The 13230-nt window shown below is 44.2% G+C and overlaps 1 protein-coding gene across 2 annotated transcripts; it reads right to left on the reverse strand.

Moving 5' to 3' along the window:
- Positions 1 to 9893: 9893 nt before the first annotated feature.
- Positions 9894 to 12737, reverse strand: LOC125719983 (forkhead box protein I1-ema-like). 2 transcript variants are annotated; one of them, XM_048994906.1, is made up of 2 exons: positions 11744 to 12737; positions 9894 to 11194 (listed from the first exon to the last, which is right to left on the reverse strand). In XM_048994906.1, the coding sequence occupies exons 1-2, from the start codon at positions 12270 to 12272 to the stop codon at positions 10827 to 10829; spliced, it is 897 nt and encodes a 298-aa protein (XP_048850863.1). In that variant the 5' UTR covers positions 12273 to 12737; the 3' UTR covers positions 9894 to 10826. The 2 variants fall into 2 exon arrangements, with proteins under 2 accessions (XP_048850863.1, XP_048850861.1); XM_048994904.1 differs by having other exon boundaries at positions 9894 to 11197.
- Between the last annotated feature and the right edge of the window lie 493 nt (positions 12738 to 13230).

Genomic DNA, 13230 nt, shown 5'->3' on the forward strand with positions numbered 1-13230 from the left:
CACATGCGCGAGTACTTTGTTACAGCATACCATAAATCGGTTACCGGGTATTTGAGTAACAAATAATAATACTAAATATAGTTAATCGACTCAAATTTCAGAACTTCACTAGTTCGGGATATATGACCAGTGACTCTTAAGGCTCAGTTCGTGTTGTTTGTTCCGTACAATCGTTTTAAGGGTATTTCTAACAACTAATGCGGGTAGGAAATGACCAGGCGCAATAACCCGATAAAACAATCGCTTGCTTATTGACAGATTTATACACGTTATTAATTATGGATGTACTAGCGCAAGTAAAATACTCTTGCCAGTAAAATACACGTTATTTATAGATTAATGGATTATAGATTTGATAGTACTTAGCCTATTTGAGGCCCTGACGTATGTTTAAGCACTTGAGTCCGCTTTAAAAACATTTATCAGCCTCATAAAAGTTACTCACTCAAAATTTGATTTCTCCTGCACTTCAATTTTTTTTCTATGTTTGTATTACTGTATTTCTATATTCCCTCCAGCTAGTAATAAATATTAACGTAGGCATAACCGGAAGTTGTTAGTTAACAAATATTAATCGGCGTTTGTCAAATATAAAGGACCAATCCGGAATTTAAAGCCGCCATTCAGGATCATGTTTCATACCACGAGAGGGCGGCAATGACTCAAGTACGTGAATCCAGTTTGACGCAAGTTGCTCCCATTGAAAGCCGTATTTCTAAAATTCTCTCTCTCTCTCTCTCTCTCAAACTCATGATGCAGTTAATTGTTTGTCAGTGATTGCTTCTGTGGATGCCCGGTACACAAGGGGTTTCCCAAAATTGAGAACGACGCTTCAGGCCTTTAGCTACTCCTTCCTCTTTTCTGACGAGTTGTGTATAGCCATAGCAGGCCTCGGTGTGGCGATACTAGGTAAATTATGCCAGTGAGTCAAAACGGAAGTTGTACGTTTTCTCATTTCCTCGCGCTCATTCAGAACTCAGCCTGCGGCCTCTTTAACACAGTGCTGACATATAAAATGTGTGTTGTCTTATTCATGTACACCAACTGGCCGTAACATTAAAACCACTGAGAGGTGAGGCGAATAGCATGGATTACATGCATTGCAATATCGCGCGTGTGTGTGCGGAGTGAAGGCTTGCCGGTATGGTATAATGTGTATGGTGCTGCATAGCCGCTGACTGGTCAGAGTGTCCATGCTGACCCCTGTCCACCACTGAAAGCACCTACAATGGGCATGTGAGAGGCAGAGCTGGACCATGGAGCAATGGAAGAAGGTGGCCTGGTCTGGTGAGTCATATTTACTGTTGCATCATGTGGACAGCTGGGTACGAGTGCGTCATTTACCTGGGGAAGAGATGGCACCAGGATGCACTCTGGGGAGAAGGAAAGCCAGTGAAGGAAGTGTGATGCTCTGGGCGATATTCTGCTGTTACTTTGACACGCATCACCTACCTAACATTGTTGCAGACCTAGTACACCCCTTGATGGCAACAGTATTCCCCAAAGGCCAGGGCCTCTCTCAGCAGGATAATGTTCCCTGTCCCAGTGCAAAAATCATTGAGGAATGGTTTGAGTGTCATGTGGTACTGTGTACTCTCAGATTTGCCAAAGCGTTCCCTTTCGATGTCTTGTAATAATAGGTCTCTGTAAACACACTATATGAATGCCTTTAGGACAGTGTTTTCCAGTCAGGTTCTTGGGGACCCATAGACTGTCAGCGTTTCGGTGTCTCCCAGCTCCCGATAGGGAGCAAAAATGTGAACTGTCTGGCAGGGAGCTGGGAGGGAGCAAAAACATGGACTCGAGCACCAGGTTGGGAAACAGTCCTTTAGGGTACAGATCTTGCCCTTGTTGGTTAGATGAGTCCGGGAGTCCATTGCACTGTCCAGTGTTGGGTTGGACTTCCCCACCACGTCCAACACTGTGCTGAAGGAGGAGAGACTCTGTATCACATCTTCATTCCATTTTCTAAATACACATGACAATTAAACTTAAAATTTGAAGGAGTGTATAGTTATGTTTGAGCAGAACTAAGCACTCTTGTTGGCTTAGTATGATCCATCCATCCTTCAGTGCACCTTCATAATGCATTCATAATGCATTCATAATGCATTCATAGAGCATTCATACGCAGCATGCAAGTACACCTTAGCATCCTAACATCCTTTAACAGCTTTAATATACATTAATAACAAACATTGCATGATTATACAATTATAATGTTTATCATTACATAATATTTGCTATTAATGCACATTACAGCTGTTAAGGAATGTTATGATGCTGAGGTATACATACACAATGTTTATGGATGTTTTATGAACACTTAATGAATACATTATGATGGTGCTCTGGACGCTTTATGAATGCGATATAAAAGCATTAAGAAGGTGCAGTGAATGTAAAGCGTTACCCGTTAATTTTCATGTTCCCTGTGAAGTGTTACTCGTAGGTGACCTGCATCTGACGGTGCATTTATGTCCCTCCGATGGTCCTGCATAGGTACAGGAGGTGTGGAGTCCGAGGGAAAGATGAGAGGTGTGGGAGGGTCATGTGACTGCTCCATGTACCCTCGACACGGTGTCTGGGAGACCGTGCTGTTTACACACCACACAGAGCATTGTGGTATGGGGGCTGCCCTATGCAAATTAGCCCTGTCTCACTGATCCTGGACCAGCGGCCTGTTTCAATAAACACTGCGGTGTTTTAGTAACCAGTGCGGTGCGTGTGTCAGGTGGTCTGTTACCATGATCTGACAGCTTTGTTTTTTAGTCATTTTATCTCTTTGACCATGTCTGTGCTTGATCTTACCAGTAAATGTCAAATCTGCGGTAGCATTTCAAAAGAAACATGAATTCATTCCTTTTTTTGCACATTTAATTACTCTAAGTGCATTAATAATAGGTTTTATTTATATAGCGCCTTTTTCACACTCAAGGACGCTTTACGATGCAAACGATGATGCAGAAAAGGACAGGAATGTTGTTAATAGTGTACGTCTCACATGCTGTTGCGATCGATTAACTTATTTAATTTATAGATGGCTTAGATGGCTGAGAGATAAAATAATTATTGTGAATATCAGCCCTGAACAGCTTTTTAATTTAATTTATAAAGTTTCCCAGGAAAGCTAAGAGGAGCTTTGGATAACAATATCGTCTTTCTACACAAAAAAAAAAAAAAAATGGGTAAGAGGAGTGAAATATTTTTCACTGAAATCATTTCAGCAGTAGATATGACTGAAGTAACTGAAAATATTTATATACAAATAATGGATATAATTACTGGGGTAACTGCCCGGCGTTTTTCAGTGAAAACACACACCACACTATCCTTACTTTGATGTGACAGCCAAACACCAATAAACAGCAGGTGAAGGTGGTGAAGTGAGGCTTCGGGGGGGGGCGCGGGGGGGCTCCTGCTTCCTGCATTTTTCCTTCTAGCCTCTGCTCCTCCTTTCCTTGAATGTTTGCTGAGGCTGAACGTCGTATAACAGCAGCTGCCACTGAATGTCGGAGGGAGGCGGGCAGGTGTGTGTCAGCCGCTGGTTTGGTTAAACAAGATTTGAGTGATTAGGACGTTTGGAAAACTAGCTATGGCAGCCCAGGGGTGGGGGGGGGGTGATGCCTCTTTCATGGCCCCCCCCTTACAGTCTTGTTCTTCTTGCACTCCCCAAATTCTTTAGCTCCCCTGTTCTACCCCCCCATCCTCCATCCTCCTTTGAGACAGGATTGAACAGACATATCTCTTTGAGAACCTTGTGGGGGGGTTGGGGGAGGCTGGGGTGGCATAGGGCACATGCAGAGTTTTTTTGCCCCCCCCACCCCACCCCCAAAGTGGCCTGAGTAGAAATTGTAGTTCACTGGCAAGAGTAGCATTACATCTGCTCAGCAGTAGCTCTTTCTCGGTCCCTTGTAGGCAGGTATTTGCACTAACACACTGAGGCAGCAAGGTACAGCTTTTCGGCCCACCCTCCCCACCCAAGCGCAAATATCACACTGGCTGGGGTACACTGTGCTCAGGATGCCAGTCCGTCACATGGCGCACATGCACAGGCACACAGCTGGGATGGTTGAAAGAAAACCCTGGTTTGGATTTTGTACTTTCTGAACCTGAACTGTCCACCTCTGTATAAAAGTATCCAATGTGGTACGTTATGCTAAGGAGATGGAGGGGAGCATATTATCTAAATATCATTTCTCCTAAGTGTTATATCCTCCAGCTAGATCTGTATGGGGGGGGGGGGGGGCTCAGTGGGTGACACCCACATGGTTGTGGGTTCTAATCCCATTCCTGCTCTCTGCATGAGGAGTCACCTAGCTGTCCTCTGGCTCTTCCAGGTTCTTTCTTCTAACATGCCAGTGTTTCCCAGCCCAGATCTCGGGGACCCACAGACGGTGCATGTTTTTGCTCCCTCCCAGCTCCCGGTAGGTCTCCTCCTGATTGGGCAGATCTCTGTGTGCATTTTGCCCTCCATTTGTGATGCTATAATCATTGTACTGGGCCGCTTTTAAAGCAGCTCCCTGAGGGAGATGTACTTTTACTTGAAACACTTGTGCTAATTAGGCAGTCTGGCTTCTCTCCAGCAATTCTGAATACGTACTCTGAAAACCAAGGGGTTTGGGAGACGAAAACGTGACGTGTTTTTGTCTAAATGCTTTGATCATATCCAGAAATATATATACACACATGTATATGGAGTGTGTTTATATATGTATGCCTGAGTCGAATAAAGACGAGGGAGATTTATTTTGCGGTATTACAATAAATAAACTACAAGCATGTTCTTCAAAAATTCATGTAGCTGGACGACTCGATGGACACTGCTTCAGTTCCCAAACCCCTCCTCAGGGGGGCCCCAACCGTTCCATGTATTTGTTAAATTTCTTTACCAGCTTGATTAATTTTGCTTCATTGTTACATAATGTTCAATGCTTGTTGATTAGCCAGACAAGACGCGCCGATGGTCAGGTCAAGAACTGCGTGTATGCACTGGATGGTCACTGCAAACACTGGGATAACTTTGGGAAAGGTTTCGATCCGGTTAAGCTAACATTGTGTAACACCTGTAAACTTTATTTTCTTTGACTACCTAAGACTTTCCTACACTACTGTCTATCGAATTTATATACATACTTAAAAGCCGTAGCCAGTTTTCAGTGATTTAACGTGCATACGTTTGCCAAGCAGACCCCATTTCCCAGGCTAATGTGCAACATTAGTCATGTGACTTTCACTTTTCTTCCCATGCAAAGTGCCTCCATGGAGGTTAATGTGGCCGGATACAAAGGGATTCGCTGACCCGTCTATAGGCTCTTCATTTCTCCACTCTTCTATACTTCCCACTTTTTCCAAGACCGTTCTCTCTCTCTCTCTCTCTCTCTCTCTCTCTCTCTCTCTCTCTCTTCTTTCTCTCTCATTCCTGTCTCCCCCCGGATCTCCGCTCGTCAGTGCAGGTGAAGTGTCAGGACAGGTGCGTGGGCGTGCGTGTGCGCTGCATGAAGGCACAGGTGTAGCGCAAGATTTATCGATTTTAATCACATCGTGTTGAGCAATAATTGGCAGCCTGGAGACACACAAGAGGCCCTGATGACTGATGACTGATGAACGATGAGAGATATGGGGGATGCGAACAGCAAGGCCCCGGAATAGTTTTCGGAACTCAGTTCACTTTCACAATCAAATGACATTTTTAGCCTCTGTATTTCACTACAATTCCTTCTGACACCTTGTCAAATGTAATCCATCATAAATATGTAAAGTTTGACTCTCAAACACAGTTTTTTTTTCCCCCGCTGGGCCCTTGAGCAAAGCCCTTAACCCCCCTGAAAAATGTTTCAGTTATAAATGGCCTGACCCTGTCCTCAAACCCCCAGCTACATCCTCATCTGTATGTGTGTGTTCAAGGAGAAGATGGGATTCAATTCAATTCGATTTATTCTTATATAGCGCCTTTCACAACAGGGTCACCCCAAGGCGCTTTATATGGGTGTACAACATCAGTGGAATAGTAAAAAAAAATTGTAGAAAATGCAATACACCTTTACTCACTTCCCATGGCAAATAAAGTCCTGTTTTATTTCCACCTGTATCGCACTGTGTAGTAAATATATGAAGGTGTGAGTCATTACATTTACATGTGCATGGCTGATGTGAGGTGGAGAGTGGGTGATGCACGGCTTAAAAAGGAACCTTCTGGATAACCTTTGCAGGGCCTGTAAAGGCTTGCTCAGGCAATCGACAGTTAAATAACCTCCGCTCTGTCTGAACAGTTTGTACCGGAGACGCTTTCATATTTTGCCTAAAACTGAAAGTCAAATCCGATCATGTAAATTAGTGATAAATCTTTGAAGCCACCGTTACATTTTTTTTTTTAACGTCTTTCCGTTTCCTTTTTTGCTATAAAATGTACATTTTGATTGTTTTTTATCAACTGCCATTATAATTAGGTATAAGGCATTTCCAGTTAGGAGTGTGCAGTGGGCTGGCATGAACAGCTACGATTAATGCTTGCTGTGATGGCTATCGTCTAGATGTATTGTACCTCTTTACTTGGTTGAGAACCCTATCCATGCAGGAAATCATAGTGGATTAGTGACAGAGGTTTCTGGATTTATCTAGAACCAATGGGTGTGGTGTTTCAGGATATACTTAAATACTTAAATTTTCCCTGAAAGCAAGTTCCGCACCAAGGCCATGTCACGAATCGAAGATAAGCATCTTTTCATCTCTGCGTATTCATAAAACAGCACACATCGCCTACTGACCTGAGTATTTCTTTTCTGTAAATTCCCCGATAGCGATATTGGATTTATTACGTTAGATTACACCGCATCGGGTGAAGGCATTTGTTACCGAAATGCTCTGTCAGGACCAGGAACACAGCAGAGCCACGTTGCTTTTGTGCCAGTAACAGGTGGTTAGCAGTTAGCATGGGTGTGAAACGCTGGTGGGATGATCAGTGCGAGTGGGTGGACATTAAAACTGACGCAATAACTGTGTTTGCGTCGCACTTGGGGGTGGTATGATTCTGGGAACCAGGATTCCTGGTAGATTAGCCTGGACTCCATATTGGGTCAATTTGTCCTTGTTCCTGTTGGGAATGGTTGTGACCATTCAATAGGCAATGGGGGGGGGGGTATTATGCTATTACTTATGTATCAATTAATCACAAACTAAGCTTTAGTTAAAAACTGATCTCATGTAAATTGATCATTAATGAATTGTGATGCATGTTTTATCTCAAGCACTGACTATTTGTTACTATATCTGTTAACTCTGTAAACCTTTGTGAACTACTGAAGGAACAAGTAATCAATAATACAAGTGAAATTCTGATCTCATGTTTGTTCATCAGTTATGAATTGTGACACATCTTTAATCTGAAGTAACGACTATATTTGTTCATGATTTGTACTTCATGATTTGACTCTCCCTGCCGGCCCCTGGAGGATGGGCTCCCCCTTTGAGTCTGGTCCCTCCCAAGGTTTCTTCCTTCTTGGGAGTTTTTCCTTGCCACTGTCGCCTATGACTTACTCACTGGGGGCTTTGGGTGGGGATGCTCTAAAGCGCTTTGAGACAATGTAATGTTGTGATAAACATGCTAAACAAACATAAATTTGTTGTTGCTGTTGTAGTAACTAAGTTATTACTAAGTATTTGTGCCCCATTAAGTAGTTACCAATGTAATAAGTAATGTAACTATTTTGATTACTTCATCAAAATAGTGTAACTTTTTACATTTGATTAATTTTTTATTTTAGTATTTTTACAAATATTTTATGGATTTAAGGCCAAATTTATCCCAGCAGCCTTGCTGACCCGTGTTGTATGGAAATATGCCAAAAGAAGTCGTTTCTGCTCATCGTAAGAACATAAAATTTACAAATGAGAGGAGGCCATTTGGCCCATCAAGCTAGTTTAGGGAGAACTTAACTAATAGCTCCGAGTTGTTAAAATCTTATCTAGCTCTGATTTAAAGGAACCCAGGGTTTTATCTTGTGCTACACTAACAGGAAGACTATTCCATACTCTAACTACACGCTGTGTAAAGAAGTGCTTCCTCAGATTTAGTTTAAAATGTTCTCCTGCTAATTTTCACCTATGGCCACGAGTTCTAGTACTTAAACTAATATTGAAGTAGCCATTTGGCTGAACAGCATCCTGACCTGTTAGAATCTCATATACCTGGATCATGCCCCCCCCCCCTTGAAGATGCAAAACAATAAAAGGAATATTATAATCTACGTATAAGTCTTTTATGTAAAAGACTTTTTCCGGATGTGAGCCCCTTGTAATCACCAACACTTTGATAAGTAATTGTAATGTTACATAATATCAATATTATTAAAATGGAATATTTTTTCTCTGTCACTGTACTATATTACAATTATATTTATTTTGTTATTTATTTACGTGACACTGTTACATGTAGCTAGTCGCTCCCCAAATTGTGTACAGGTGCCTTCGCAGAGACAGGTGACATCACTCGGGCGAGATGAGCGGCGTGATCGCAGACCTCACATCCCTACCCGGCCATAATCGCTCGCAGTGAAGTCACATGTGTGGTGGACAAGTTGTGATTTTCCTGCTCGACCTCCTCCGTTCCTCAGACTCTCCAGTACGTATCGCCACCAGTTTGGCTCCATGCTGGCTAACGTGAATAGGGAGTGGGAGTCTCAGTGGGTGTCAGTCGTTAGCGTAGGAGAACCCGAACCCTGATGTCAGTTGTGACAAGCGGGACACCTGGATGGGAACAGCACCCCACCCCCTGCCCCCCCCCCCGGCCTCTCACCATGTCCCACATTACCCCGGTGACTGCCGCTCAGGTCTCCAGATAAAGGGTCATGGGGGTAGCCCATCGATCTTATCCTCACCTCCGCATTCTGTTCTCAGAGGACTTGCTGGGACACGACACCGGGTCTCTCCGAGCGTGATGTGAGAGTGAGGAGGCCCTGTGTTATCTCCCCCCCCCCCCCCCCCATCTCTGCCTGTACACCCACCATTCTTTCTGTATGGAACATATTTTTGTTCTTGCCCCTAACTGCCTCCCCGGGTAAAAACTGCTCAGGCGTTGACTGGCAAGCGACCTCCATGTTTGTTTTGGTCCTGCTTACGGCAGTAGCTGAGGGATCCCCGGAAGCTCAGCCTAGCCGCACTGTGGGCTAATCCAGTCCCTGATGGCGTGTATGTTTATATTTGTGCTATTTGCCTCAATAGTATGTTGCTTTGGACAAAACTGTCTGCCAGATGAAAGAAATACAAACGCGTCTTAGACAGATTCACAGTCGCCTTTATTGTCACATGATAACAGCGCATTTCAAAACAGAGTAAAATCTCGAGATGAAATATCACTCCGTAAAAAATATGAGTTTTTCACAAATTGGATATTAAAACATGCCCTACAATGTACTGGCAGATAGATGCAGATAATTATAGGCACTTGCATGGTAAAATTTAGTACCTTTTTTAGTGAGAAGTGTAAATTAATAATTAACAAAGAGAAATTAATAAACACAAGACCTGTATTTTCACCTCTTGTGAAAAACAGAATATACAAATAAAACAGATTTGTCGTTGCAAAGTACCATGTAATTGGCCGCCCTCGGGGGGCCCCCTCCCAGCTCGGGGCCCCCTTCCAGCTTGGGGGCCCCTAGGCCATTACCTGCCCTGCCTGTCCGGTCGCTGCGCCTCTGGGTAAATGAAGGGATGATGTTAGAACATTTGAACAGATGAGCGCACTTTGCCACGAGATGAGGTGAGGCGTGGGCGACATCTGTGGGGTTTCCCACATCGGGCGGCTCGTATCTGCGCTGCATTTACTGGCACAGGAGGCGACACTCTCCATCATTTAGCACCAGATGCATCTCAGGAGAGTGTGACATTTTGTCCAGGATAAATACAACATTTTGTGTCAACAAACATGCACTGGGATTCAGTGCCGAATGCGTGCTTGTGTTTGCGTGTGATTGGCCATTCTCTCGCCGAATGACAGCCGGAGATTACAGGGGTGTGTATCCGCGGATCGCAGAGTTAACGATGCTTCTAGTCACATGCCTGACCGTTATCTCACTTTTTATTTCACTGACGTCACAGTGCCTTGGGCTGGGATGACAGAGAGCGCTGACGTCACAGGGATGCATGTCTTTGCAGAAGCATGACATTACGTGGCGCTTGATTAGCAATGGCTAATGCACTGGCTCAAAATATGAACAAGAAAATTACTGATTTTAAATAATAAACAGGACAGGAAGCTTTTGTGACATTCAAATGTTTCATATTAATTCTCAAAAGCCAGGCTCTCCCTCCCTCTTATAAAAACAGTGGAAATCCCAGGACATGGTTATGGTTAGTGCTGGTTAGGGTTAGCAGTTAGGGTTAGGGTTAGGGTTAGCAGTTAGGGTTAGGGTTATGGTTAGGGTTGACCCTAGACGATGCTTTTCTCTCTGCATGACTGAAGAGTCTTTGCATTTGACTCTGAGGGACAATCAGTCGACGAGCTTCTCCGAAACACTAATAATCGTACAGAGAAGCAACCGGGATCCATTAATAGGCAAGAAAGCAGACAGCAGAGCACTGCTCTTTGCTCATAGTCCAACACTAAGTATGAAAAGGTGCGCAAAATTATTTTTCAGAAGGGAATCATGTGACAGGTTTATATCATGTGACCTCTGGATGGAAGGTCAGCGGAGGTCATCTTCTGACGGCCTCTGAGTTCTGTGCGAATGGGACCACCCAGCCCCCTGGCAGATAGTGAAGATGCCACAGTGGGGGAAGAAGGGCTGAGGCTCTTTGAGTAGGTGGTGCTCAGTCCCTATATAGCATTATTAGACTTCAGTGCCATCCTGGTGGTAGAAGGCAAAGCTTAGTCCGGTGTTAAAACAGCTGATCTGATTGGGTGGCACAGTTGAGGTGGGTGCTGGAGGTGGGGAGGCAGGCCAGTGGGAGTCGTAGTCGTGGGGTAGCACATGGCCGCCCTCCTCGAGCAAGCCCGCTATCCCAGACATCTCTGACAGGAAGCCGCTCAGGCAGGGAGAGCTCCACGCAGGGAGCTGGGGGGTCCCGTACCCACCCGTTCGGATTCTTGAAACGTCGACTGCCGCCTCACCCGCCTTTCTCTTCCTCTTGCGGCGGAAGTTGCCGTTGTCGAAGATCTTCTCACAATTGGGGTCAAGGATCCAGTAGTTTCCCTTACCTACTAGGAGAGAGAGGACCCATTACAGGGGTGTTACCCAATCTGGTCCTTGGGGATTCACAGACGCTCCACGTTTTTGCTCCCTCCCAGCTCCTGGTAGGGAGCAAAAATGTGGACTGTCTGGCAGGGCTGCTTGGAGGGAGCAAAAATGTGGACCGGCTGTGAATCCACAAGGACCAGATAAAACACTGTATTAAGGGACCATTTCATTAGGTACACCATCATGGCACCATCATCACCCATGATGAAGAAAATTTAACATTTCGGACTTGAAGACTGTAGTTTTGACCATGTTCTGTCACGCATAATTGCAGAGACAATCAAATTCTACATGAATAAGCTGAAACTCGGCAACTCATTTTCCTATGTACTATTTATGAATGTCGATTATAAATGGTAATGAATTGTCTCAAGCTCAACAAGTACAGTGCTGTGCTAACAATGCAGAGGTTGTGGGTTCAAATCCCATACAGCGCATGTAAATTATAACCCCAACTGCAAGTTGCTTTGGATAAATAACTGAAGTGCAATATCGACGTTCTTTCTCACCTGGGTCATCGACACCCCGTGGCACCTTCTTGAAGCAGTCGTTCAGCGAGAGGTTGTGTCGGATTGAGTTCTGCCAGCCCGTTCTGCCCTTGCTGTAGAAGGGAAAATTATCTGCCACATACTGGTAGATCTGGCTGAGGGTGAGGCGTCGCTGGGGCGCCCAGTGAATCGCCATGGCGATCAGAGCAGAGTAGGAGTAGGGGGGCCTGGCCAGATTCATCCAGTTCCCCTGCAGGGGGACTCGGATCCAGCCTGCTTCTCCTGCTGCCAAGACCCCAGCTCCGGCCATGGATGAGTAGGACCTCTGCATGCTGTAAGTTGGGCTGTCTATGGCAGTGCCTGCCTGGAGGCCAGAAGTTCCATTCATTCCAGAACCACTGATGCATAGGTAGGGATTCACGTAGCCGGAGGTGAGGTCTCCCAGATCCGGAGCGGTCCACTCGGGGCCGGCCGGAGACGGCAGGGTATAGTAACCATCACTACTGGAGCTTAACTCTGGCATCAGAACCTGAGGTTCGACTGACGTCATCGCTCAGTGAAATCCTTCCGGTTCGTTCTTCGGTCTCGGCTGGTTTCCTCCTACGTTTCCTTCCCCCGAAGTGTCTTGAAGAACACTTACCTCACCTTTTCAGATTCCTCCGCACGTGGATGGTCTCCCTTTTCCCTGTCAGGCCTCAACGTACCCGTGTAGGAATGTCAGGTACATCACAGCCGCCGCCTGTCTCACCCGATTAATTTATGGAAACACGAGAACTCCCCCTTCTCTTCTGATTGGTCGGTTCCCTGCATATGTCAATGGGTTTCCTCATTCTGTATTTACTAGGCTTAAAGGAATCTGTCCGGGTGTAAGGAAGGTCTCCTGTTATCTGTTTCTGCTCCACCATCCACGACCATCCTAACCCTACATCTACATCTCCACATCTCTGAATGAATCTCTCCCATACTCATTCAAGTTAAATAAACCATTAAGTACTGAATGAGAATCTCCATTATTATATATTTTCAATTACATCACTTTTCTCATTTTACTATATGCTTTATTTACAGAAAATTGAGATTATATATTAAACAGAAATGTATTGACATTTTAATAAACAACCATTTCAAATTTGTTAATGTATCAAACCATTTACAATTATTCATATTGATACATTGTGTCACTTATATTCCATTTTCTTATCATTTAAAATAGTTTTTATTCAGCATATTTATTGTTTTCACTGTAAAACTACTGTACTTTAGCTTTGTAAGAAAACACGAATATATTTCATAATTCATTATTTACCATTATAGGTTAAATAAACTGTTGGACATTTAAAAAAAATGTTACTTAAGATATTCAAAAGGTGTATTGATATTCAGGTACATTTATTTCCAGTTTATAATTTATCTCCAGTCTGCAGTTAGCTCTGCTTAGGTACCTCGATCTGACTCGCCACTTTATAACACTGATAATATTTACAACACACTAAGAATAAAAAGCTGAA

This window comes from Brienomyrus brachyistius, chromosome 24, assembly GCF_023856365.1.
Source record: "Brienomyrus brachyistius isolate T26 chromosome 24, BBRACH_0.4, whole genome shotgun sequence".
Taxonomy (NCBI): domain Eukaryota; kingdom Metazoa; phylum Chordata; class Actinopteri; order Osteoglossiformes; family Mormyridae; genus Brienomyrus; species Brienomyrus brachyistius.

Coding starts and splice junctions, on each gene's coding strand:
- LOC125719983 (XM_048994904.1), bottom strand. CDS start 12,272: ATGACGTCAGTCGAACCTCAGGTTCTGATGCCAGAGTTAAGCTCCAGT. Junction 11,198..11,743: donor ACGGGGTGTCGATGACCCAG/GTGAGAAAGAAC, acceptor TCTCTCTCCTAG/TAGGTAAGGGAAACTACTGG.